Source organism: Anopheles coluzzii, chromosome X, assembly GCF_943734685.1.
Source record: "Anopheles coluzzii chromosome X, AcolN3, whole genome shotgun sequence".
Taxonomy (NCBI): Eukaryota; Metazoa; Arthropoda; class Insecta; order Diptera; family Culicidae; genus Anopheles; species Anopheles coluzzii.
This window is the reverse complement of record NC_064669.1, coordinates 19,415,675-19,443,368: the sequence shown is the minus strand read 5'-3', so window position 1 is coordinate 19,443,368 and position 27,694 is coordinate 19,415,675. Positions and strand designations below refer to the sequence as shown.

Genomic DNA, 27,694 nt, shown 5'->3' with positions numbered 1-27,694 from the left:
TCTGTCTGGTTTGATGGTCGGTCGAGTCAAACATGGTAATGAGCATGGTATTTTGTTTCTTGGAACCACTCGCAAGCACCACATATCTCTCATGACTATCTTAATGATCACAGACACAAAATGTCGCAAAATGACTGACCAAGAGTTAGTTGCACACAATGTCTCCAAGAATGTGATGATCGCAACAACTGTTTGAGATTCACCTCTGATCATAACAGTAGAGCTCGTGACGCTGATATTATTTTGTTTCAGTCAGAATTTGTCATGACTTTCGCAGTGACATTTTACAGAACTGATCATAGTAAAAAAAAATCATGACGTAGTGACTGACCAAGCGTTGGTCGCAAAAATATCTCGAAGCATGGTCACACCAATCGTTGCGAGTATCATCTCTGATTATCCCAATAGAGTACGTGACGCTGCCATGGATTTTGTTTCAGTCAGAATGTCATATTACATTGACATTTTGTAGCGCTGATTGTAACGAAAGATAAGATTAGTAATGACGGTGAAGAATTAGACCCCGATTGGAATCAATCCACGTCTGCCTTGCAGCAGCCGAAGCATGTATTCAAGAGAATACTGAATTACGCCACAGTCGCCAGTGCTAAAACACGGTTTGTTTGTGCAGCTCCCATTTGAAATCGAACTGTTTCCAGGATTGTGTGGAAATAAAATTACTATTAATAAATCATGCTTATTAGCCATCTTAATCTGGTCCACAATGTTCAGCACAGTTTCTTCTTCTTCGGCCCAATCTCAAACGATTCTAAGCAAACAACCCATTGCCGATCGACGTGTGAGAACAAATCCATTTTACACCATTCCCATGGCACGTCCGCGCACCCTACGCGCACAAGAGATTCGCATTCTCACGCGGATTGGTTTGCCCAGGTAACCGTCCGGCGCGAGACAAAACGTGACAAACTGCCAAGCCTGCCCTAATGGTCAACTTCCTTAACTGACCAGCGCTGAGAGTGTGCGCCGAGGGTGTGGATGCGCGCGATAATGGATGTTTGGTTTGTAATTTGGCTTGTTCGATGTTTTGCCTCTACTTTCCCATATGTTTTGCCATGTTTAGGGTGACCTATCCATGCATTTCGTTCGTGATCTATAAGCAATCGGATTTGCTCGGACCGTGCTTGGACCCGTGTTGGTAAACCGGCTTAACGAAGACCCTTGTAGGAGCTTTGCTGTGGGTTTGGTTGAAGAATAAAAAAGGCACTTCGAGTGGATCCAATCGATTGACGGATTTATGCGAATGGGAGTGAAATAAATCGTCCTAATGGGACACAAATTCAAGTGTTTGTGGATGGATTTTATTTTGCTTTTATTGCAGAGTTTCATCGAGATGTAAAAGTTTGTTTTCTTTGTCCGTTTTTGGCGCTCCAATGTCTATCACAATGTGTTTGTATGCATGTGTCTTTGCACAGTAATAACTTGGACTGGAGACTGAATGCCCAAATTTTTGCTTCCACAACGTTAACTTGCGTACCCAAACAAACATAACACAGCTAGAGACAAATAAACTCCAACGTGCTCGTTTGGAATTACTTCCTCTCACTCCTCACCAAGGCAACAACAATAATCGGCTGGAAAATGGGGGAGAACCCCCGCACGCAGCGCGAGGCTAAAATAAAAACTGTCCACCCGCGGGTCTTGGATCAGGTTCGCGCGTGTGTTCGCGATTTTCTTTTTTTATAATTATTGCTACAAAAGGCGTCTTTGATGCTCGCTCACAACGGAAAGTACTGAAAAATACTCCATTTGCTCACATACCTCCGCCCGCTCCCTCGCACAGGAAGCAGGAAAACCAACCGAAGAAACCGACCCTGGCCAGTCAATCTGGTAAAAGCATCAAAGCATGGAAAATAAACAATAAATCCCCAACCTCTCGCCCTCTCATCCAGCTCGACGTAGCGTTCCTTCGCGACGTGAATCGGGGCAGCAACACAAGCAATAAATAAAAAAAAACTATGCAAACGAAATGCTGCTTCGCTCCATTTTCAAGGGATTTGGTAGCGGATTTTTGTTCTCTGTTCTCCCGGCTCTATGTGTGTGTGGGACTGTGTGTTTTATATTTCATCTCTGTCATTAAGGTGCATACACTTCCTGCTTAACAGTTTCGATCGAACGGTTCGCGCCACAAGGGCACAAAGACGAAAGGGAAAATGAATGAGGAAACGTACCTTCAGGACGAAGATCAAAGTGCCACGATAAAACGGAACTGCAGCGACGCACGACTTGCACGATTTCATCTTCATCGGCCATGATTGCATCCGGCCGGATCCCTGAGTTGCACATCAGCGTTTTTATACTTATTAGTCCCAAGGATGAAGTTTACTTTTTCTCCCTCGCGCGTGTTTCCGTTGCTCGAATCGAAGGTATTTTAGGATGTAGATTACCTTTCCTACGTTTCTTTTTCGAGTGGAGTGGAGTTCAATTTTGCTATTCTCGTGGCTTTTCCTGCTCCTTGTATGCGCATGTGTAGGTAGAGGGGACGGAGGGCGAGGAAGGCTTTAATCTTAAGCATAAGCATATTAATATCGCGGGTGTGTGCATCCCGTTTCAGTAGCTGCAAACGTTCGAGCTGTATATATATATATATATATATATATATATATATATATATATATATATATATATATATATATATATATATATATATATATATATATATATATATATATATATATATATATATATATATATATATATATATATATATATATATATATACATATGTATGAACAAATGGTAAAAAACAATGGATAGAACCCTAAAAGGACAACGGGGAAAGGTATTAAAGATCAAAGCAAAAACGCTCTTCCCCGGGGGAGGTGAGTTCTTTGTGCGCGAAGAAGAGCATCCGCGAGCGGAGCCGAAACTCGCGTCAAAAAATCTTTTCCGTTCATTGTTGATAAACCTTTCACCCCTTTTCCGACCCCATGAGCTTCCTTTTCCCGTGCGTTTTCCATGGCAAATTATCCTAAACTTTCTGCTTTGGGTGTCTAAGTAAGTATTTAGAGTTTTTTTTCTTATCATTCTTTTTGAGGAAATTAGAATGGTTGACAAGAATTTAAGAAAAAACCAAAAATAAAGATCAAAATACATAATTCTTCCTGAAACCTATGTTATGTAAGTTTTACGTTTGAGTCCTGTCTTGCACCCGCACTCAAATGATTATCCTTGATTATTTTGCTTTTAAATTGTACTCGACTTTATGGAGGCTTAACACACCTGAAGTAAGACAATATTTCACTTTATCATGTTGACGCACCCAACCAAGCTGTCTTCAAAAACTTCAGTTACTGTTTCCGGCGCTCTCTTCCCCGTAATCCATGCTCCCCGGGAGATACAACAAAAAAAAACATCCCGACTCCGCGGGGAATCGTAATTAAAAAATGGTCCACAGGTCGGCCGCGGTTCGCCGCAGTTGGCGGTTTCCCCATTGCCGATTTTCTTCTTCTCTTTTTCTTGTTTGGTTTGTTTTGTTCGTCCGTGCACACGGGACGCGAGCGACGGCCCAGAACGCGCAGGGCTATGCATGCAAATCGTCACCGAAAGCCTTCAATCAAAAACTCATCAACGGTGGTCTGGCGATCGGCAGCGCGCGCGGTTCCGTTCCAATAGGCCAGGCGGGACCTCGGAGGCGAAAGGGGCAGACGCATCCATTGTTTGCGCCGGTGCTCCGCCTTCCGCCGAGAAGGTGAGCATATTTATTTGTTTGCTATTATTCCCCACCTCCTCGTCTCCGTCCCCCGCTCCCCTCCTGATTACTCCTCAAGAATGCAGCACTTTATCGGTCATGCCAAGCGGGTGCACACAATAAACCACTTTCCGTGCGTGTCCTCGGGATTGTCTACCTTTCAGGGGGAGGATGAGAAAGGGACACACGTGACCGAACCGCTGTCGTATTTATTTTAGTAAATTTACGCTAATGAAAACGCCATCGCACAGGCATCGCTCCGCTGCTGCTTCAGGTGGTACACGCAAGGGCTTCAAGTACGGGACCGCTACAACCTTTTGTCCGAGGGCACGTGTCGTCCGGGCGGGTGGTACCGCACCGCCAAGCGTTACTATTGTTTTCCCAAAACCCAATCCGGGTGACATCGATTCGTTCGGTGGCTGTAATCGCGTTCCATCCGTCGGGCCGAAAACGCGGGACTGCTGATTGACAGCGACAGCATGCGGCGTCTCCTCCAGCCGCGGCCACCGATGAACCACCAATTAGGACGGTCGGGGCGTTCCACGGCGAGTCCCATTCATGCCATTTCACGCTCGTGATGTCACGGTGTCACACGACTTAACGGTCGCTGCTGAAAACTGATCTGTCCTCCTGCTCCTACTGTACCTCTGTCTGCTCCATTCGCGGGCCACTCTCCCAGTAATGGAATTAACTACACCATCAATATATCCGCCCCCACACACAGAAGCAACGTGATGACGAGATGCAGTCTGCCTACCTTTCAGGGGAGCAGATTGTTTTGCCGCTCAGCCGACTGGCCCACAATGCCCTTGCACTGTGTACTTGGCCCGAAAAACCACGACCCACGTATACAATTTACGGCCAATCGCGATAACGCAGCCCCGGGAGTGTACGCTCGAAAACTCGTAATTCACGGATTAGGTCCGAAAACAGGCGTTCGCGCGCTTCCGATCGGTCGCAAGCCGACGTCGAAACGGGCACAAGCACACACCACAACCACCACCACCACCTCTTCAGCACCAAAAACCTTCATTGTGTTAAAACGACAGGGAAGAGCGGAGAGAGGACTGAGGCAACACGAGGGGCGAATCGTCTTAATGCGTCAAACAAATAATTAAGGATTAAATTAATGCATCTTTTACGACCGTTTATGACCGAGACATAATCAAAATCCAAACAGCCATACATCAACACCTTCACCGCGCTGTGCGGGTGGAGGTTTTGCGCCCCCCCCCCCCTGCTTTGATGTTACGTCTGTTCCCCCGGTGCAAACAATAATAAAAACATTTTTTTCGAGCTGTCGGAGCGGTCAGCTAGCGCGATTGTGACGAGCGGATTGCCTGCTTGCAGGCGGTGAAAGACGCCCGACGAATAATATTTATTTTTCTTCACACATTATTTTGATTACATTTGGTCCTCACTCCCTCCCCGTGCGAAGAGCATCGCGTCAAGCGAGGAGTGAGGTGTGGTGCAGCTCTCACACCCTGCCCACACTGCCCTAGCTATTCCTGCTCAAGACATTCGTCAACAAGCAGGAGCAGGAAAATCCGACGAACGAATTCGGGCTGTCGAAGGATTAGGGCCACGGTTCTTCCCCGACTGGTCGCTTCAATTTAAGATCGGAGGAAGGAAAGTGGGTGGAAAGAGTATCTAGATCATTCCTCAAAGTTTCCCTGGTTGTTTTGTGAGCATGTATGTGGGTATGTGTGTTTGCGTTTTTTGTTATATGAGAGTATATGTTTGAATTATATTTACTACCGTTTCGGGCAGCATACTGGGATCGTCTGGGCAAGGGTGAGGGCTATGATCGCGTGTCAAGAAACGCACTAATAAACACCCAATCGTTGCGAATGGAAGGGGACACTGTATTGCTGGAATGTTTTTTTTCTTCTCTGGCTCTTCTATTCTTGCTGCTTTTTATTCCTGGGTGCACTTTTAATCACCACTTCCACCGAACGACCTTTTTCGGACATATTGATAAACCTTTTTTCGTCACAGTTTTCTCCCTCCACATTCTCCCACTCCCACTTTGCTGTCTCATTTTTATGGCATGTCCGTGAGTTGGTAAAAATATTTCAGACAGCCCGCACTAAGTAAGACATCATTCCTGTTCCAAGTCACACAAACCGATATCGGGATACTCACCCGATGCGTTATTACTTTTCACGGAAGCACGGAATGTTGGAGTCGTAAAGCAGCCCGATAACACACAAACACATACACACACACACTCCCCTTTTGTAGGGGATAAGGATGTGTTACGGATATGACATCACGACATGCGAGGTGGAGCAAGGTGAGGGAGGGGAGAGAAATCAAACCCAACCGGGCCCTCGGGACCGACGCGCAACTGATCGGAACTGGCGAAAAGCGAACCACATCCTGACGATGATGTATAGGATGATGGTGGCGGGAGTGGGGACAGCCCGAAACAGAAGGCTCGGGCAGTGCGTCGTAAAGCACATTCGGGGTACCGTTTTTATGGCCAGCACAACCTGCGCGCCAGCCGGGTGTGATAATAAGTGCAGCAGCGCGGGCACAATAAGTTTGTCCCCGAGAAAAGCAGCAACGGGCATGTTCCATAAAAACCTTGTACACCCATACGACCAATATATATATGTATATATATATGTGTGTGTGTGAGAGGTTTTTTCCCTTATGCTCCGTGCTCCTGCTGCTCATAACCGGCTCGTAAAAGCAACCGGAACCGAACGTGCATGTCTGGCAGCCAAATAATCAAACATCACCACAAACGCGACGAACGGAAATGAATTAAATGTTGAACGAAGGCTGTTGCCAGGTGTGTGAGGTTAGGCAAATAAAATTGAAGGCCTTCGAAACCAATTTTTCCCAATTTTTCACCACCCGAATCAACTACCCCATACATCGCGCAAGAGATGGAAACGCGCGCAGGAACGCTCAGCAACAACAATAGTGTGAGTGTTTTTTTTTTTTTTGTAATCAAATTTATGCTCGATTCTAAAAGCGAAATAAAAATCATTCCAAATCAACGGGAAATGCGGCAAAAAAAACGATGACAATGCTCATGACCGGTGATTTGGAGGAGAAGGGAGAATCCTCCAGTTTTCCATCAACCGATTGATGAGTTTCTGGCTCGTTTCCTCTTCCGTTTCGTTTTAAGAGCCGCAACACTCCAGCAGCGGCAACAGGCAAATTTATGTGAAATTCATGGCAACTAACAAATTTCACACCAGTCGGTGCAATAAACGAGCGCGACTCTTAAAACTCTCCCAGCAACAGCAGCAGCAACAGCAAAAGTGTCATAAAAAAAACCCCTCAAACCCATACGAACGAATATGTAATTTATCAATCCGGTATCGTTTATCCTCCCGTTCAGGTGGCTTTGCTGGCATTCAAATGCGAAGGTAAAACAGTGGCTTAGGCCGGGAGCGTTGTAAAAAAAAATAGCAGCATCATCATCACCAACCATCATCATCCCATCCGATCAGGAAATGGCCCATTGACAAAACGAGAGGGCAAGCGATAAAGACATGGGTTCCTGATACGAAAAAAAAACCTATCACCGGCTGAATTTGTTGCCTGGGTGATATGGAAATTTATTAAATTCAAATAACAATAACCAATCACATGTGGAGGGGGAGGCGCAGGGACCAAGGGAAGCTGGCAGATGGAGAAATGAAAGTTGATACGGCACCCAGTCCCGCGGGAAAAAGGCGTACAACCACCAGGGCGGCCAGAAATGATAATAAAAAGGTAACGCAAAAGAAGGGAAATAAAAAGCTGCGCCCGAATGGTACGCAACCCATAGCGCGCTCACACACCGTCATCAACCTGCTCAATCACTCGTTTTTAGGAGTATGCGTGTCACCCGAATCACGATGATTCGGCAGAACTTGAATGTGTGTGCCGTTCGTTTTGCGAATTTATACACTGACAGCTCGCTGTCCCAATCTACAAGTCATCTGGTTTGGTTCATTGTGCAAAATCCACAGCAGGAGTCGTGAGGCTATAGATGAGCTAAACGACCCCCTCTCACAGGTACACACGCACACACTCCATGGGGAACAATAGGCAACAGATTGCACCGTGGCACAGCTCTTTCCTATTTCTGCGAGCTCTAGTTGCCCGGCGGGTCACAAATTACCATTTTGCCGGGATGCACCATGCTCAGCAGCCACTCCACGGTCGGTCGATATCGGTTGAGTGAGAATTGTGAATATCCTTCGGTGACAAGCAGGGCCGGGGTCGTCCCAGAGTTTTCTAGTCGATTGGTTTGGCCGCCTCACCTTCACCCGAGGCGACTTTCATTGGGTGGGAAAGGCTAATTTGCCATCAAATCAAGCGTTAATTTCACTCCCATGGAACCCTGAAAGGCTGTGCCACTTTCGCTCTCTCCTTCTCGCTAAGCGTAACCCCTCCATACAAGGAGTGGACGGACGCATCCTCAGCGCAAAAACAGGGGCTACCCACCGCTATTCGCAGTGCAAATATTTTTCCTCCAAACAAATGCAGAAACAACAACGGCCTCTCCGTTGCTTACTGAGAGAAGGACTAAGCGGCAGGCAAAGGGGGAATGTGCTGTACTTTTTCCTTGTGTCAACAGAGCCCGCTGGCAATGATCTGTCATCGCAGCACATTACGCCACTGCACTTTGACGCTTGGTCCGCGGAGAACCTTCGTGAAAATGGAGTAGCCGAAAAAAAAATCACACTGTGTACACGGAAACAAATTAGAAACAAAAAATCCCAAATTTCCCCCCTGGGCCCCAAACACATCACTAACAGCTGTACCGGTTCGTTTGATCTACGTACAACAACCGGGTTGCTGTGGGCTCTTTTTTCCTTCACGGGAAGCTGCAATCCGTACGGGCACGCATCATGAACAGCCTGTCGTTGTTTCGCACCATTTGACCCAGCGTCTGTACCGCGACCCAGTGCCTCCGGGTGGGATGCGTGACCCTCCCACTCCCGGTCTGAATATGTTAATTGATCATACACACAGCGCCTGTAAGGTAGGCAGTGTGCGTAGCAAACGCCTCGGGGGGATGTATACGCAAGATTGTAGCGAATTTGTTACAAACGGCCAGGTCAGCAATGGGAAAGGCTCCGTCAGGCGCAGTGTTTAAACATGGTTGCTACCCAAAATTATCCACCGTATCATTCACGACATGAGTGGAATGTATGAGGCTGCTTGTGACACGGTTTGCTTCGGGCGTTCTTTCAATATTAAAATAGAATCCGCTACTCAACGCGTTCAAACTAGAAGCTTTTGTCATGCTTCTATAGACAACCGTAACAGCTGCATTCCTAAAGTGATATGTTTTTTTGTGAGAATTGGGATTTCAGTTTGAGCGCAGCCATAGCATTTTTCAAATTGCGAGTAGTATTACGGCTAAACCGTTCAAATTGGTGCTGTGATCAAAAAATAAGGTGACTTTGCGTTTTTTCTTAAGTGTTTTTTTTTATTCGGCCAAATATAGGTTATCACCTTCGAAGTAATCCCCTTCCGATGCAATGCTCCTCTTCCACCTCTTCTCCCACTCCTCGAAGCAGGTGGAAAACGCGGATGCAGGAATGACCTTTAGTTCTGCCGTCGTTCCGGCTTCTATCTCCTCGATAGTATCAAAACGGTGTCCCCGAAGCGGCCGTTTTAACTTGTTGAACAGCCAGAAGTTGTCTGGTACCAAATCTGGTTAATACAGCGGTTGCGGAACAATATGGATACCAGTTTTTGCGAAAAACTCCCGCAAAATGATGGCCGTATTAGAGGGTGCATTATCGTGGTGCAAAAACCAGCTGCAAAACCCCCAAAACATCTTTCAGGATGGTTTTGACCGAGCCTTTTGAAATCCCAACACTTTTCGAAAGGTCAATCGACGATTGTTGACCACCAAATCCTTGATTTGGACGACGTGGGCGTCGTTGGTCGAGGTGGAAGGTCTCCCCGGACGGTCTTCTTCTTCGACCTTCTCACGGCCATTGTTGTATTCACTGTACCATTTGCATACAATTTTACGTTTATTTCATTGCGCAAACAAAATTTGACGCATGCGCGCTGCTCCACAAACTTGGACATGATCAATAACGACAAAAACACTTTACGCAGATCGAAAACAAATGGTCACTCCTAGCCGGGATGATGTAGTGACTTGAAACTTGGCAGATCTGTCAAACACATACATTTGTTTTATACATTTGTTTGTTTGTCAATAAAAAATAAAAACATGGGGCTACTTTTGGCGCACGAAATTTTACATCCAATGTCACCTTACTATTTGGACACAGTTCATTAAGTTATTAAGTATTAATTAAGTTCAGTAGTTACAACGAGTCTGGTAGGTGCAAGACATCATCAACGACTTTGCTATTAAATATGAAGAAATAATGAGTAGAAAGGTACTTACCCCAAGGTACAACACTGCACCCAATATAAGGATTCAAACAAAACGCAACAGGAAAGCCACTACTGACCAAATCTTCATCATTTCTTTTAAAATATAACCCAACAATTGGTGTATCTTAACCGTACCGTTGATGTTCCCAGTTACTTTGTATTACAAAAGACTATCCGTGACTCCAGAGGAAAAAAACATCCAAAAATCAATACAATATTTAACGAAGCAGTATATCATGTTATGGACATTTTTGACCAGCACACTTTGGGATGAATATGAACATGTAATGGCATAACAACTAGCCCTAATATCAAACCGTAAGATATACGTCGAAGAGTGATACTGGTGGTCATATCTCTGAAGTCGTCCACGACATAAACTCTTGAATCATGAAATCTGTCCAATTCGGATTCCTACCTATCTTGGTGACACTGCAGATAAAACTGCTCAGAAGAATGTTAGAAGAGTCTGTGTCAATGTAAGATATTAAACGAGCAGCACGAACCTTACTGGCGTTTGCAGAGAGCAGAAAATTGCCAGATGAAGCCAAGAATTCAGAAGCCTGGTCCTACTTCGGGTTTAAAAGAATCGCTTGCTTTCTTTATCTTTCTCTCTCTCCTGTTCTCTGGATGATTACTTCACTCGTCGTATTATTTCGCTTGCTTGGGATATCAGGCATGAGTAAGCAGAACGCCGGACGATAATTATCCGTGCCCATGTACATCCTGCTACCATCTGCATACGTGCCGCGTAATAAATAACACTAAATTAATGACAAAGCTCACACACGCGCGCAGGCATCGAGCTACAAATTGAAATCGATCGGAAAAGTACACAACAGTTGTTTCACCGCTGCCTGAGTGCAGACGAATTCTGTTCAAGTCTAGGAATGGACAAAAAACACGGGGAATTGCCACGGCAAAAGCAGGGAAAATCGCATCGACAATCGAACCCAGCGTTAAGCAAATAAATATCACTACCTCGACGACCCGACACATCACCACGCCTCCCTTTGCTTGACTAAACAAACCAACAAAAAAAAGGTCAACCTGTCACCATCGGTGTGGTACAAATTTCTTCTCCCAAGCGTCCCAGTGGTGTTCCGGAGTCGGAGGAACCATTGGACAGACCCCCGGTCCAGTAGATTAACCGCAAAATAGCAACACTTACTTGTTCGCACGTGCATCGCTCGCAGAATGGAAAGCATCACGGACGCCCGACCTGCATTTATTTTTGTTACTACGGGCTATTTTTTTGTTGTTGTCGCTGATGACGCTTCCCTTCTCTCCTGCCCATGCACATTCATGTATGAGTGTTACATTTATGTACTCCCGACTGCCGTAAATCATTATTACTGCCTCGTCCGGTCGAAGAGGGAAACGCACTGGCGGGCCACTTGTCCAGTCGCGCCGGCCAGCAGTTCGATCACCATAAAAATTAGATTAATAAACATAATCATAATGTACGGCTGCGTGTGGCTGTGTGCGAATGGTCTGCGTGTCGCATCTGCGTGCTTTTCTGCGGTTAGCCGTGTCACGTTGGCCACCGTCCAGCGGAAAGATGCGGGTGGTGTGGTCGTAAATTTTGGGCCCCTCTTGTTCGTGCCTCATGCCGAAACCAGTACAATGATAATTGTCATCTCAATGGGTTCGTACCAACTGTGCAAGATTACACGACCCCGGCCACGGTGTACGATGTATGTATGTGTGTGATGGCCGATGGCGGCACTCCTTCCGTCGAGTGTCCGTGCACCGCGTCTGCTGCACCATCAAAACCATCCTCGCATCCTTCAGCGCGTCAAACGTCGGAGTACAAGATGCTTCAAGCACTTATCTTCTAGCACATCATCGAGCCTGTTTACTATCCCCGTCACCAACTGGATAAACTACCAGCAGCAGCAGCAGTAGTTCCCCTACGTCGGTTTTTGGCAAACCGTCCCCCGGGCGTCCCGTGAAACACCTGGTCGATATGACCGTCACAGTGGGAGTCATTTAATAGGGTTCGTTGCCTGGGTGCTCTTTTTTTTGATGATGACGATCAGGAAATGATCAGGAAGTGCCTCAAAAACACCTCATACCCACACCGCACCATCAGCAATCACGGACAGTAAACATGGAGATGACGAATGGTCGTCCCATTAGCCGGAGTCATCCACCCTTGGACGGTGACTGGTGGGTTGAAGGGGACGGCGACACCATTATCGAATTGCAGTTCGAGTTATTTTTTTTTCTGTCCCTTTGTCCGCGATGGGTGTCATTTTTTTTGTTTCCTCTCATCCTCGTTACCTATGTCATTCTTCCTGTGTGACTTTTTTTTGCTTTTTGCTTTGTTCCTATTTTTTTATTTATATGCGTGTGTTTTCTTGTTTTTTCTCGCTTTATTTTTGCTACTAGTGGCACGCTAACTATTCGGGTGGCGCTCTACAGGGGAGGGATACAGTTCGGGTTCATTTAAGCGATTTTAGATATTGGTTTTTATTACACTCCCTCTTCCTTCCGGCGCGTCCATCCGTGCACACACATTTTACTCCCTTCAGTTGACACAAGGCAGCGACAGCATGATGATGTAATTAAGATATCGTTTTTTTTTTACATTTTTTCCCTTGCAGACTCGCTACCTCAAACGCCTCTTTCTCTTTCAGTCAGTGTTTCTTTTTTTTCGTTTCAAACGTCAAACTATTGCTTTCTCCGTCCCCTTTGTGTGTGTGTCCAGAGAGTTTGTCATAAAACAGAACACCCTGCAGCTTAAACAGAAACTCAAAAACACAAACAAAAAACACACACACATAAAGGACAAACAATAATGCGCTGGCCAGGGACCCGGGGGTCCAACAATGGTCGCACCGGGACGCACACCACGCGGAAGCTTGCAGAGAAGAAAATGGCAAAGGATTAATGGATTTTTATTATGATCAAATGGCACGTTAATTTATCAGCGTCCTTATCCGGGCCAAAGCCACCGAAAAGGTTTTGGCTTTTATGTGTGTGTGAGTGTGTTTGTGCTTTACTTTGGTGTACACTTTCGTCGCCCGGCATCCGCTGGTGGAATCCCGCTGCTTATCCTGCTGATGTGATTATTTCTAGTACGATTGCGAACGGTGCAGTCTTGGCTTTGCTGCGTGTACGTGCATGATATCCTATTGCTGTTTCAGGGTTTGTTTGTTTCCATCTGGGCTTTATCCGTCCATTTATGGCGTGAGGATTTTTTTTTTCGTTTTGTTTTGTGCATATCTGTGGGTGGGTTTTCCCCCTGCTCTTCTATTTTGCAAATGCTGACGCCCAGCAGCAGACAGCACCGCAAGGCAACCTGTTCCAATTGATCAATCTCAGATTAGGTAGATACTCAGGACGCGTCCTCGACCTGTCATTAAAACACGAATTGACAAATTTAATGTCGTTTCGTACATGCAGCAGAACGTTGCCAGAATTTCAATGGCGTACACGCTGATCGTTGAGTGTGTCGATGTAGCATTTTATTTTATTTTTTTTTTGTTTCCCCAGCGCTGTCTCTATCCACACGCTCCGTTGGGGCCATCCATCAGGCGAAAATCATTTTATGGCCACCTCCGAACTTCTGGATGCTGCGATTCCTGCGATTGCTCTTCACCGAACGTCTGTGTCGAGCAAAAACGGGTTAGCACGAAACGGACAAAATCGCATGTTTTGTAATGAAGTCTGGTTTCGTCATAAACACACGCGCACGCAAACAAGCGAATCAAACGACCATTTGTGCGGGGCCTGGTCCAACTCCTTCAAATCTTGCTGCCCGAACACGATGGCTGCGACTGCACTTACTCATTTAAAGGATTCGCAGAACGGCGAAACTGCCGCACGATAAGGGACGCCGCCGTGTCTTAGCACCATCCACGACTTCATCTCCATGCCCGCGCTTCGTGAAGAATGCCGATAGGGAAACAAGAACAAAAAAAAACAAGCAAGCGAGCCCTTCAAACCTCGCCTTGGAAAGTCTCGGATCTTGGAATCGTTAAATTTGTAGACACTTTTTACGAACCGTTTTAAGATGGTCCTTCAGCCCTGGACCCGGGATAGCAACCAATCACTGAGGGTCTGTCAATCTCTGGGCTCATCTGGCAAGCTGCTCGTCAACAACGGACGACGTCGTCACCGTCGTCCGCTCTCAGACAGTTGCAGTTACGGGGGGGGTGGGGAGGGTTTTAGTGGCTCATTTTCCTGCTGCTCAAATCACACATGTTGAACATTCGCACTGGTTTATTATACGCCCGGTTTGATGCCCTTTTGCATCGTGCTTCACTTCCAGCCCGATGAGATGCACTTTTGCCTGCCCTGGAGGTTCTGGTGTGCGCACATTCTACACAACAGCACATGGTGTAAGAATGTGGCCCCGGGGGTTGCTGGCCAGGCAATACTGCTTCTTCTCAACCGAACGGGCAAACTGCGAACGGCACTAATTGCATTATGCCGCTTCCGTCTTGCTGCTGCTCGTACCCCTGCCCGTTTCCCACATCTGGTTGCTGCTGAAGCGTCTTGGCAACCGCTTGGTAGAAGCACAAGGAATGTGTAAACTTTATCGATTTTTGCCCATTTGACATGTTTTTACGTTTGCTCGTTTTCGATTTATTTCACCCGTGTGCCCGTTGATGTGCGTACGTGTTGCACGGGATTTTTGCATGCGTCACTTGACCATTTTGTTTCTTGGTTTTTGCTCTCGTTTGGGGCAGTGGAAAAGTTCATAAAGTAAAAAAAAATCTTTTCATACCTAATGTTATGAAATATTTAAATATCAAGATCCCTTCCCGTCTGACATTAAAGGGTTAAAAGCGATCGTCAAGAGAGTGTGTCTGTTTGTGTGTGAGTTAGTGTCTGTGTGTGCCTGCGTGTGTGTGTGTGTGAGAGAGAGAGAGAGAGAGAGAGAGAGAGAGAGAGAGAAGGTGCGAGAGAAAAATTCAAGTAAGTATGGGCGCGAGAGACTGTCGTATCAGCATTGCTTAGCTTAAGTCAAGTTCGTGATGCGAGCGGCTTATCTGTTTTTTTTTTTAGGAAGAGAGCAACAACGATTGATCCGCAAAGAGAGCGCGATAGCATCAGTTGTAGAACGATCGGGTCCAAAAACGTGTTTGCTCAAATAATAAACGGAAAAAACAACAACAACAAAATAAAAGAAATATTATAAACTCAAAAAGACCAAAAGGCTTATAAGGAAAAGTGACATTGCAGCGATGAACAGACCAGCCCTTTTTAAAAGGGCATACACATTTCGGATGCAGTTTCAAGTGCATGTGCGGGAGTGTGAGGACACATATGTGTGTCGTTCGGTTTGGTTCATGTGTGTATGTGACTTCAAAAGAGAGGGCCAAGAACAAGAAAGACGATCTTCCGGGAAAGAAAAAAAAGGTGACGTGGGTGGGAGCAGGAAACGGGGGAAAAACATGTGGCCTTCGTATGGGACGGTGGTCCGTGTGTGTGCATGTGTGTATGAGAGCGTTTGGAGGGAAAAATCGCAGTACGCTCGTGACCTAAGACACTCGTCCGCTCATCGTTGCCGCAACGAACCGCTCGATCGCATCAGTGAGCGAGATGGCGAACCCTGTCCCTACTCGTTGAAGCAAACGAGACATAACACAACACCAGGCGCATCACCAACACGCTTACACCTAGAGAGAGTGTGCGAGAGTGTGTGTGAGAGAGAGAGAGAGAGAGAAACGCAAGACGCTTTGCTTGTGATCCACTAGCAGCCACAGTCTTCCGCCCTTCCGACGGCGCGCTTCTTGTCCCTTAAGAAAACCGGTTCATCGGACAAGACGTCGAGGTGCAGGGACGGAGAGTGAGCAAGAGAAAGAGAGAGAGAGAGAGAGAGAGAGAGAGAGAGAGAGAGAGAGAGAGAGAGAGAAAAAGAGACAAGAGAACGCAGCCAAGACAACACAACACACAGCCGCACACTACAGCTTCGACCGGCACCGTGTGTGTACAGGCCGCGACCAGCGAGCAGAATAAGACGGTGGGGCGCGCTTGGAGGTCCCCCAAATTTGGTGGCCCTCACACATACACGCGCTCTCTCGCTCTCTCGAGCGGTGTGAGTGTTTTGAGGCCGGTTCCCGTTCGAGAATCCCACCAACGGTGACACACTAGCCGCGTGACGTCTTCCCGGTGTGCTTGTTAGGAAAGTGTGGCCCGTGCCGACGGTGACGACGGCCAACACGGTACGCGCGACACGGCCTTTTTTCATCCCGGCCCCAGTGTTCCCGGGTGTAAAAGACTGTAAAGAAGTATTTGGCCAACGGTGACAAATGTGTATGTGTGTGTGTGTGCGAGTGAGTGAGTTTAAGTGCGTGTGCAGTTAAACAAGAAAAAGGTTACAGGTAACGCTGGACACTCGTTTTTGGTTTTTATTTTCACGGTCAAACACGCGGCTTCAATGGTGCGCTAATATTGTGTACCGCTTGCGTGCCTGTATATGTGTGTGTGTGTGCCTTGCATCAATCCACACCTTCGGGGCAATCGGCAACGATCAACCGACCAACGCGGCCAACCCAGCGCGCTCAAAAGTCCCCTTACCTCCCTAACCGACGGCGCATCTCGAAAACTCGGAAAGAAAACCAAAAGGAAAAACCCATTCACGCGTGCAAGAAAGGTAGGAATGTTCGCTTCTATGCATCTTCCTTCCCGTCCTCCACCTTCTTCCCCTCCTTCTAAATTGCCCCCTCGCCCCCTGCTGCATCCCATCCGGCTCCTTGCTTCGCACCTTACGGTGTGCGTTTTTTATTAGCACGTTCTTCAGGCCGTCCGTCGTTCGGCAGCTCAGCAGCGTAAGAGAGAAAGAGGCGATGGAGAGAAAGAAAACGAGAAGGAAAATGGGGCGAAGGGGGGAAGTACATATGTTTTTATGCCAAAAAACACACACACAGACGAAAACCCGAAAAGCAGGGTAATTAAAAAAGCGCACAATGAAAATTCAGCTTTAGCTAGAAGAAAACGTATCTTCGATCTACCTGCTGTTTCATTGAGGTTCGAACCTGCGTTCAACTGCTGCGCTAAAGAATCTAGTATGGTGCGGGTACGATTGAGGCGGGTTACAGGGACGGTGGTGGTGATACTGTTCACCAAACTGCGCAAATCGGGCGCGTAATCGGGCAGTTCAGCGGCGCAACTCGCGTCGGTGCTGCGTACTCTCCTATACATCAAGGCCTGTTAATGTCCAATCGCGGCCGGCGTGCGGGTTTTAGTTCTGCTGTGGCACGCATTTTTACCAAGCCACCGGTTCAACATCCTGCCTGCTGTCCTGCTGTGGTGGGCTGGGGGAATGCTACCAACGGGAACGGGACGCTCGAATTACACCAATCGTTCGATGGTTTTTGGGCCGTGCACAATGGCGTATTAATTCATTCTGGCATTGGGTGGATTCATCGCGAGATCCAGAATTGCCAATGCCAGAGTTGGAGTTGGAGGACTTAGATATTTTTGGAACTTCAAAACCTTTCCAACTCCAACTCCAGAAACACCTCGGCCCGGCTGGGTAAGCTTTTCGAGCATCAGAATACCCACGATGCCTTAGCGAGCATTACCACCTTGAAACTTGAATTGTTGCAAGGTCCTCCGGTCGCCGCCCCCATCTCCGTTGCCCGGTGAGAACAGGAATGCGACCACAACCAAATAACCCTTTCGTTGCAATAGCTGAAAATTGCCTAATTATCATAATTTTCCCTAGAATAGTCTGCGATACCTGTAGGGGGTTGAAGAAGTAGAGCTGTTGAGCACGTGATCGTCAAGCCATGCGTACCTTCCTTTTTTTGTTATGGCCAGAAGGAAAAAAAAGCAAGGGAACAGAAATCAAATGCCCCACTGCAGACACGATCGTACGATCCGCTGTTGGAGGTGCTCCAGCAACACTCTAATTCTCCCTCTCTACTTCTCTCTCTCTCTCTCCCGCTCAGCAGTTGGCATTGGGTAAAACAAAAAACCCTTGTCACACAACCCTGTAATCTTCGTTTCGGATTGCCTAAATTGCCCGAGGTGTTGTGGTCAGTCTACAAAAACCGCACCGAGTGTCGGATTAGATTCCGTGCCAAACTTTCAGCCAGACACGAAACACGCGGGCTTTTAGAAGACGTCCAGTGCGGGAGAAGTGCTCCGACGGAGCACGCTAATTTGCAGGGCGGCATGTTTATGTCTGAAGTCATCCTGCCTACACAATTGCTGCAGGCTCTTCGAAGCTCGCTAAGGGTGACCGTTGATGGCGTCCCTGTCGAGATATTCAACAGCTTGCTCCAATGATGCTCTGATGTCTCCGAAACTCAATGCCTAACCACACATCCAACCAACATAAAAAAAAATCCCAGTCCTCACAAAACCAGGGCCTGGAACGGGACTGACTGACCAGGGGACATCCGACCACTACCAGTTAGGTTTCAATTAGCGCCGTCCGGTGTGCCGGATCCGACCGGGCCTGGACGACGACGGCGACGATGACTGTGGAGGCGCGCGTTGGCTATCATCATGCGGCGCAGGACAGTTGGCGCGCGAACCGACACCGGACGGTTTAATTCGTGCAAGTGTCGCATGTCGCGGCGTCTCGCACCCCGTGTGTTTCCCGGTGGCGTGCCTTGAATATGTACAGGAAATCGTCGCGTCTCTCGCGCCGCCTAGAGAAGAGGGTAAGCAGTAGGAAACCGCATGGCGTACAATGGGCAAGAATGTAACACATCCGCAGAGGCAATTTAAGCGGGTAACTAATAAACAACAACAAGCCGCCGGGCAGCCGGTGTGATCGGTGCGGGCGCGTCTTGTGCAAGTGTAGTGTGCAAGTAACGACGGCGCGCACATTAAGGTCCCGCTACACGACTGCCTTGCGGATGCGATCGGGATTGTCGGATATTGGGAGAAGGCAAATAAGTAAAGTAAATCAAACAGACCGCTATCTTCTAACGTCAAACATATCGATTTGCTTGGTGTGTTAGGAGCGGGATGAGCGTTGCAGTTTGCTGAGTATGTTCGCTCGTCTACGCACAACCTTTAGCAAGAGATGATTTTTTCCTCCCCGTTCTTCACTATGGCGCTCTACTTCTACCCTTACATCTTGCAAATGCTAAACAACAATTAGCATTAAATTAATCCGGCCGTTTTTTGCTCTCCCCAGTGCTGATGCGGCCTCCACCTCGGTCCACCACCAGTGGCCGAAGCACAGATCTGTGTGTGCGCCGCCTGGCAGAAAAGATTACTTAATGTGCGCACATTCCAGATTGCGAGAAGCGAGGATTATTTCGGTAACACCTTTTTACCAGTGGCCGACGTGCGCGCTCGACATCATTGCGGTAACCTTCTAGCACTTCGTTCCGTTTTGGGGCCGTGTTTTGTTGTTGTGGTTGTCCTCCTCTACTTGTTGCTTCTCTTCGGGGGGGATTGGATTGGGATGTCGGTTTAGTTGCGCAAATCGGTCTCTTTAGCCCCATTACCGAACCAAGCGCAACCTTGGACGTAGAAAGCAAAGCAAGTCAAAATCTCAGTACCTGCACTCTGCTACCGTCGATATCGCAGTTAATGTGTGTGTATGTGTATCCGTGGTTATCCGCATGCAACATTCGACAAGTAAACAGCAGTTTCGTTTCCATGGTTCATGTTCTAGTTGCGCCCTAAAAACGGGTGTAAAAGCGCTCCATATGGGTAGGCTCTGCTGTTATCACCGATCAGGCGGTAGGTTTTGGGACAAGCAACAAAAAAAAAGAATCGATAAGCTATTGTGTCTAATAGAAGGAAGTGCGTGTGTGCGTGTGTCCTGATATCTTCAGCACCCCATGCAAGTAGAGTTACTAACACATTTCGGCGAAACTTGTTATCAACGTCGGGTCGGAGCCGGCTTTTTGGAACTCTTTCGCGGTGACGCACTCGTGCAGCCGACTTTATCACGCTTTCTCTGTGTACGTGCGTGTACCTTTCCAATCTGCCGTTTCGGTTAGTTTGCTTATCAGTGGGCCAAAGCCACAGCAGGCAAGGGACAAGGGAACAAAGGCGGAAGCCCAGACCAGGGAGCAGTTTACGGATCAGGCGGGTTTGGTTGCAGCAGTTTTGGCTCTATTTCGCCATATCGAGCTGCAGCGACTCTGTGGTGCTGTTTGGCTGCTAACGTGTACGTGACTCGTAAGCGAGCAACGCATGTGTCAGGGGAGGCTACAGCCGGTTCACTGCAATCGCACGATCGATAACGTGCTCCCGATTTACCTCGCCCGTTCCGATAATCGCAAAGATGGCGCCTACAGCAACAGGCAGCCTCACTGCTATTTACTGCCGCTTGTGGGTCCACCGGGGGGGCACGATCGGGACGGAAGATTCTGTGCGCAAAGCGCTTGGTGCCAGCGAGGGACCAGAAATTGGTACCCCGGAACCTCCCCCGCCATAGCTTAGCCTCACCCGGCTGCGCAACGAAGATTGCAGATTGTGTTTACTTCGTCGTCTCGCTTCTCCCCTGCCACTGCTCCTCTCTGTTTAATGCGAAGTAATTAGCGACGACCTCGGGTTCACACAGAGGCAGCCTCGGCATCGTCAGTAATCACCCGGCACTTTGACTTGCAAAAAACCCGTGTTCTAATGGCTTGCCGTCTCACTCACACTCACCCCTTTCTCTTGCGTACTTCTTGTCGTTCCAGCGTGTGGCCAGCGATAGCCGCTCGGTCGGCGTGTGTGAAACCTTTACCCTGCCCGGCCCGGGACCGGGAAGGTGTGCTTCGATGACGTGCACCTAGTAGACGAATCGGACGAGCAGCCGGCGCACACCGTAGCCGGTAACGACGGAACACGCAGCCGTGGCACTCCCTCTCCCTCTCGGTCGGTGCAAATGGAAGTGCTACTCGGGCGAGGCAAGCGGACCACTAGCACGGTGACGAGGACGACCAGCGGACCTGTTGCCGCACCGCACATCACCAGCAGCCCCAGCAGCAGCAGCAGTTGCAGCATCGGCGCGCACCGGGTGCGCAAGTGGCGCCACGGGCAACGGCGCCGCCGGAGACGTAGCCCGGGTCCGTCCTGCTCGCCACCAGGTGCGGGGGTGTTCATCAGATAGCGTCTCGAAATTCGTCCGCGGCCCTTCTGAAGCGCAGCAAACACAACTGTGTGCCCAAAGCCTGTAACAGAGACTCCTAGAAGACTCCACCAAGCGGAAACAGTGTGTTGAAGTGTTGCCAACTGATTGAGTGAAAGTGACAAATAGTGACAAAACAGTGCTGCTGCTTTAGCGATTACAATCAAACAAAAAACTTGCTGAAAAAAGCTCTCTCTCTCTCTGCCTTTGCCCTTCCATCGCTCTTGGTCTATCAACCAAACAACGCCCCCAGGACAAACCGGTTGGGGAAGACGCAGACGAGCTATGGGAGTGGTCAGCATGACACAGCGGAAGAAGATCCTGTACGGTATATTCGGCATCATCGTCGGGCTCTGCATCGGCGCCCTGCTGCGCAACTATCGCACACTCGAGATCGTCAGCATGTGCAATTCCATGAACAGCATGAAGCAAAAATGTAAGTTGTGCGGAAATCCTGAATATGGATCTTCTTAATGTTAGGGAGAAGTTATCGTGTCTCTGAATTGAACTGGACCATGTGTGTGGCAAAACACGAGGCACCATTAATTCCGATATCCGCCAAGTCAGGTGAGCTGCGTTCGCGTCATTTTAGATGCGAATGCTCGTTGTAGGTAACTCTAGCTCCAACTTCCTCTACAGTAAGCTCCGATAATCGATTGAACGGTAGCCGCTGATTGGCTCACTTACTGCTGCCTCCTGTGCCGCCATAAAGCAGGCTAATCGGTGCTCCTCGGCTATTAGCGACACTCGCAATTGCCCGATTGCGTCATCAATCACGGTACCAGTCCGAAAGAGATGGCGTTACTAATTGCTGTAAAACTGTTTATCCACAACCATAAACGAATCGTGTGCAAATTGTCGGTTTGAAACTGATTTGCAATCAGATCCGGGCATGGGAGGTTGGAATTCGGTATGTTTAGCAAATGGATGCAAACAAACAAACCGGGTGCGCTCATCGTGTAGAAAAAAAGGGAATTAGCGAAAGCAAGCAGATGTCTTCACCTTCCGCGAACCGCACGAGAGACCCGCCTGTGCGTGGGAAGCGTGTGTGCGTGACTCTTAGCCAGCCATGCGTGTAGCACACAGTGTGTTCTTGTTGGTCCAGCTACAACCCGAAAAAAGAAAATCCCCCCAAACACGCATAACAACAGACACGACCAAATGTTTTATTAGACTATCAGAATGTTTACTTCAGTCTGTTTATGCGTTCCAACCGCTTAAGTGAACCTTTTGCCTGTAAGATGCCTCCTACGGTCCGATGTCTTGAGCAATGCTCGCTTTAGTGCCGTTGCATTTAGATATTTTCATCGGCCGATATCGCCATCATCTTCAAAACCCATTAGATCTTCATAGCTTCGGTGGAAGTGGGTTTCCGATATCCGCCAGTTGGTTCTCGTTTTTTGGTTAAATATCCGCCCTGCTGAATTTTAGAAGTGACTAATGCAGAGAATACAAGCTTCAGGGCGAGATTGGGGCGGTTTGTGTGCAATCGAAGAAAAACACTCGATTGTTCCGGCTGCCGGGTAGTGAAGTGCTTATGCCCCTCTGGTTCAACTCTATCGAAACGTCGTGAGTGGTTTTGCCCGATTTGCTTATGTTTTCTTTTTAGAAACCAACAAAACTTCATTGTTTCCGCTGGATGCTTCAAGAATTATTGAAAAATAATGGAAAATATTGAGCGCGTGAGGGTGAGACGAGAAGAGTATTTGAATAACAGACTTCAAGAACTTCTGGAGCATTTTGGCCCTGGGTAGCATCGTCGAGCGTGCCCGGCGAAAAAACAAAGCGTCCCATTCTGTCATGCCCAGCATGCAGATGTGGCCATGGGGTTCGGGTCTAGTTCCGCCCAGCCGGTACCACATGTGGTGGTCCCTCCTATCTGAAAGATCTTCTAGCACGGCGATGCACTCGCGCGAGCGGGGCTTTGGGCGTGCTGGATGGGCGAAAGGGAAAACAAATTCTCTTGGGAATGCAGCCCCTGCCGACCTACCGTAACAACTGGCCTACATTGGTGTAGCGGCATGCATCTGGAGCTGCTAGCGCATGCTGCTACGCTTTATTTCCGCTCAAGCAATGCGCGATTAAAGAATGCAGCCGCAAAGCCGGCGGTCTGCGGCCGTGTTGTTGCAGCGTTGCGGGTGGTACAGACATATTCCTTGGAAGTTTGCCATCTACCAAGCCTGCCGGATTTTCAAAGACTACGATTGCTCTTCCATCTACAGACGCGAACGACTAGCGAAAGATCAATGGATTCTGAAATTCAAGAGTGATTATTTATTTGTTTATCTACCAACGTGTTGTGTTTTTGGGTGTGCTAGTCGTACACTTGGGTGTGCGGGTATTGGACAGATCTCGCTTATGTGGCGATCGTACACAAGTGTAATCTTGAGAGTACAATTTACACCCTAATGCAGCAAGCGGATCAGACGAAAACCGACGCGCAAGATTCAGCGTCACGCCTCTTCAGCGTCCTCCAGTTGCCTCCAGGGAGTTTTGATGAGAAAATTGCCCGCGCATCAAGTAGCGCTCCAATTTCTGGGACATCTTGGTACGGCAAGATGCGACAGTGGTGGAGCAGACTGGGAGAAGATACATCTTCCCTTCCTTCTCATGAGCATCAATTGGGTTTGATGAAAAAATTGCCGCCTCAACAGTCGCGTCCGTCTTCTGCAACCATCCGCCCAGTCTAGCATGTATCTGTGATTTCGGACTTGAGCAGTAGCTGCGTGATTTACATTTATTCCCCCTTCCGACCGCGTTTCGACTTATTCTTTTGCCTCTTCTAAAACTAGCCGCCCTCGAAATCATCGGATTGCAGCCGTCCGAGCTGCCCACCAACTCCCAGAACACGCTCGTGTTCGTCGGCGTGATGACGGCGAAGGACTTCCTGCAGGGGCGGGCCCGGGCCGTGTACGAAACCTGGGGCAAGCGCGTCCCGGGCAAGATCGCGTTCTTCAGCTCGCAGGACTCGGTCGCACCGGACCTGCCGCTGGTCGCGCTCAAGGGCGTCGACGACCGGTACCCGCCGCAGAAGAAGAGCTTCATGATGCTGCACTACATGTACGTGCACTTCATCGACCGGTTCGAGTGGTTCGCCCGGGCTGACGACGACGTGTACATCCGGACAGATCGGCTCGAGAAGTTTCTGCGCTCGATCGACAGCTCGAAGCCGCAGTTCATTGGGCAGGCGGGCCGCGGCAACAGCGAAGACTTCGGGCTGCTGTCGCTCGAGTTTGACGAGAACTTCTGCATGGGTGGGCCGGGCGTGATCATGAGCCGGGAAACGTTGCGGCGCGTCGCGCCCCACATACCCACCTGTCTGAAGAATCTCTACAGCACGCACGAGGACGTTGAGGTGGGCCGGTGCGTGCAGAAGTTTGCCGGCATCCCGTGCACCTGGAACTATGAGGTAGGTTCTGTTGGAGGGAAGGCTCTGAAGCGTTGCATCACGAACACCGCCGTCTCCTTGCAGATGCAGTCCATCCTGCACCACAACTCGAGCGGCACCCGGGCGTTCTCCGGCATCCTGAAGAGCAAGGAGGTGCACAGTGCCATCACACTCCACCCGGTAAAGAAGCCCGCCTTCATGTACCGGCTGCACGCGTACATGCTCGGACTGCAGGCGCAGGAGCTGCGGCAGGAGTCACTGCTGCTCCACCGGGACATTGCGCAGATGACGGAGCTGCTGCAGATACCGCGCATCAACAAAAACCTGGCGCCCGGTGTGCCGATCTTCCCAGAGGACGAGAGCAGCACGGACTACCTGGGCGACCACAACGTGCTCGGTAGGTAGCGGCGACACGTGTGGCGAGGCTGGCGGGCTTTTCTAGCGATCATTGACTATTCTACTTCGCAGGTGCACTGCCAGATCTGAATCGGCACCGGCCGCGCAACCTGGACGAGGTGGTCGAGTGGGACTTTATCGCGAAGAGCCTGTACTCGGGGATGCACCCGAACCCGAAGCGCCGCATCGAGTCGTCGCTGAAGGAGGGTCTGACGGATGTGATACGGGAGGTAAGCATGGCGGATTCTGCTTGGCAGTGCACTCGCATGCCTCTAACGCATCCCTCTCCAACAGATCATGGAGCACATCAACAACTTCTCCCGGCAGCGGGGCCGTGTGATCGAGTTCCGGGAGCTCCTGTACGGGTACATGCGCGTGAACAGCCTGTACGGGCAGGACCTGATACTCGATCTGCTGCTGGTGTACAAAAAGTACCGGGGGAAGAAGATGACGGTCCCGGTCCGGCGCCACCTGTACATCCAGCGCTCGTTCACGGAGATTCGCGTGCGGGAAATTGTCGACGGTGTGGTACCTAGTCAAGCGGTGACGTCCGGCCCACGGGTGTCGCCCAACACCGACACCACGCGACCCTTCACCAATGCAACCGGGCTGGGTAAGAGTGGGCAACCTGCTGCTTCCCTTGCGGTCAACGTTTGAATCCTTTTTTTCTTTCTTCAGATCGCATCTCACATCGCGTCAAGTCGCTGTTCAACGGGCTCGAGCGGTTGACGGATACGCTGGCAAGCAGCGGCCAGCAGCGGTCGGCCAGTGGTGCCGGTCGACATCGCGACCGGATCGTACTGGTGATACCATTGTCCGGGCGGTCGGAAACGTTCATGCGCTTTCTGCGCAACTACGAGGAGGTCGCGTTGCGCCAGGACGGCGCCACCGATCTGTTAGTGTCGATGTATGTCGAACCTGTCGAGACACCGATGATTGTGGCGCTGCTGGACAACTTGCGGGCGCGCTATCCGACCGCCCGCATCAACTACCTGCAGCTGTACGGGAACTTTTCGCGCGGCGTCGCACTCGACCGTGCGATCAAATCGCCCCACTGCGACCCGAACGACATCCTGTTCCTGATCGACGTGGACATGGTGTTCACGGTCGAGTCGCTCGACCGCATCCGATTCAACGTGATCCGCCACCGGCAGATCTACCTGCCGATCGTGTTCAGCGAGTACGATCCGCGCGCGCCCAGCACTATCCTCGCACCGGGCTGGACGTCAGCCACGACCGAGCGGCCGAAGCCGGCCACCGAGCCGGCCGACCGGCCGCGCAACTTCTCCGTCCCGTACCGGATCACGAACGAGAACGGGTACTTCCGCCAGTTCGGGTACGGGCTGGTCGGCATCTACAAGGCGGACCTGATGCGGCCCGACCTGAAGGGCTTCAGCACCGACATTAACGGCTGGGGCCTGGAGGACGTCAAGTTTCTCGAGAACGTGATCGCACTGAACCAGCGCGGCAACCAGCGGCTGCAAGCGATTGCCGACGGGCGGTGGGATCCGTTCGAGCCGGCGGCGAACGGACCGGCATCGTCGACGGTGCCGCCACCCCCGAGCGAGGAGCTCGCCATCTTCCGTGCGCCCGACCCGTCGCTGGTGCACATCTTCCACCCGATTCATTGTGATACGAGCCTGGATGAGGCCCAGTACAAGATGTGCCTCGGCACCAAGGCGAACACGATCGGCAGCTACGACATGCTGCACGACCGGTTCATCCACAGCCAGCCGCTGCTGATGTTTGCCCGCAGGCAGAGCCAAAGCCGGGGTGGCGGATAACGCTTCGGCCATCGGTTCGTCGTCTGCTCACTCCTTACCCGTGCCCTCTTAGCAGTATCTTGTGTAAATATAGATGTTTCGAAGATTTTCTAAACCATCCAACGCGTGTGTCACGTCATTTGCCGGGGCCCAAAAGTCCTTCCCCCAATCTCGTGCAGCCTATCAAGATGCGCGACTGCCAAGAAGTCTTTGATCCGTTGCTTCCTCGGTGTGGCGATGCTTCCGTTTCCCGCGGGCGGGACCGAAGCACTAGAAAATGAGTTTCCTTGTCGGTTTGCCGGCCGTTTGCTTATGCATCCACCGCCCGCCACTGCACGCATGTCAGTCAGGTCGGGCGCTGCACTTACGTGCCCCGAGTCTGTCAGTCGTTGTTTTTGTCTTTTCTTCTCCTGTTGTGCTATACTGCCCGCAGCCTCTGTCACTCAAGTCGTTTTGATTTATAGCCCTTGCTTTGGGGAGGAACACAGTACTTTCATATGCATAACTCACTGCACTTTACTTCCCATTTGGTGCCGAGCTGTTCCCTCTTCCTGATGTTCACCCCTATCAACAGGAAATAGGCTGTTCGGGGTTTTCTCGCCGTACGCGTTACCGCTACTGTATGTATAGTGAATGCGATAAAAACAGTTGCAGTTTGGTAAAGAAATGTTGAAGAGAAAAAAACAACGTAATTCGGGAAAAGGCAAATAGTGTTTTATTAACAATTGAGACTATAAGATTGTTTCTTAATTAGGTAATATTTAAGCAGGTATTACTATTTTTTAGCCTGTTTTTGTTACTATTTACAGTGGGACGCCGTTTATCCGGGCACATCGGGACAGGATCTCGTCCAGATACTCGAATAACATTGATATTGAGTCAAAGTTTATATTTTATCACATTTTTTTATTTATTTATCTTATGTTCGTGTAAATTCCATTCAGATTTTATAAGCTTCATGTTTTACATTTGATAATATTGGAAATGTGCCATGATTATCATCCTCATCACGCAAT

The 27,694-nt window shown here is 49.3% G+C and overlaps 1 protein-coding gene across 3 annotated transcripts; it reads left to right on the top strand.

Annotated features, from left to right (window-relative positions):
- Nucleotides 1-15,868: 15,868 nt before the first annotated feature.
- Nucleotides 15,869-26,796, top strand: LOC120953588 (chondroitin sulfate synthase 1). 3 transcript variants are annotated; one of them, XM_040373709.2, is made up of 7 exons: nucleotides 15,869-16,694; nucleotides 20,701-21,567; nucleotides 23,924-24,540; nucleotides 24,604-24,916; nucleotides 25,000-25,145; nucleotides 25,210-25,528; nucleotides 25,594-26,796. In XM_040373709.2, the coding sequence occupies exons 2-7, from the start codon at nucleotides 21,417-21,419 to the stop codon at nucleotides 26,697-26,699; spliced, it is 2,652 nt and encodes an 883-aa protein (XP_040229643.1). In that variant the 5' UTR covers nucleotides 15,869-16,694; nucleotides 20,701-21,416; the 3' UTR covers nucleotides 26,700-26,796. The 3 variants fall into 3 exon arrangements, with proteins under 3 accessions (XP_040229643.1, XP_040229622.1, XP_040229633.1); XM_040373688.2 differs by having other exon boundaries at nucleotides 15,870-16,694; nucleotides 24,988-25,145; XM_040373699.2 differs by lacking the exon at nucleotides 15,869-16,694 and adding an exon at nucleotides 20,086-20,595 and having other exon boundaries at nucleotides 24,988-25,145.
- The last annotated feature ends 898 nt before the right edge of the window (nucleotides 26,797-27,694 follow it).

Bases quoted from the DNA above. Each gene is read 5' to 3' on its own strand.
- LOC120953588 (XM_040373688.2), top strand. From the start codon at position 21,417: ATGGGAGTGGTCAGCATGACACAGCGGAAGAAGATCCTGTACGGTATA. The intron at 24,541-24,603 runs GTAGGTTCTGTT...GTCTCCTTGCAG, and splicing joins CGTGCACCTGGAACTATGAG to ATGCAGTCCATCCTGCACCA. The intron at 24,917-24,987 runs GTAGGTAGCGGC...TCTACTTCGCAG, and splicing joins GGGCGACCACAACGTGCTCG to GTGCACTGCCAGATCTGAAT.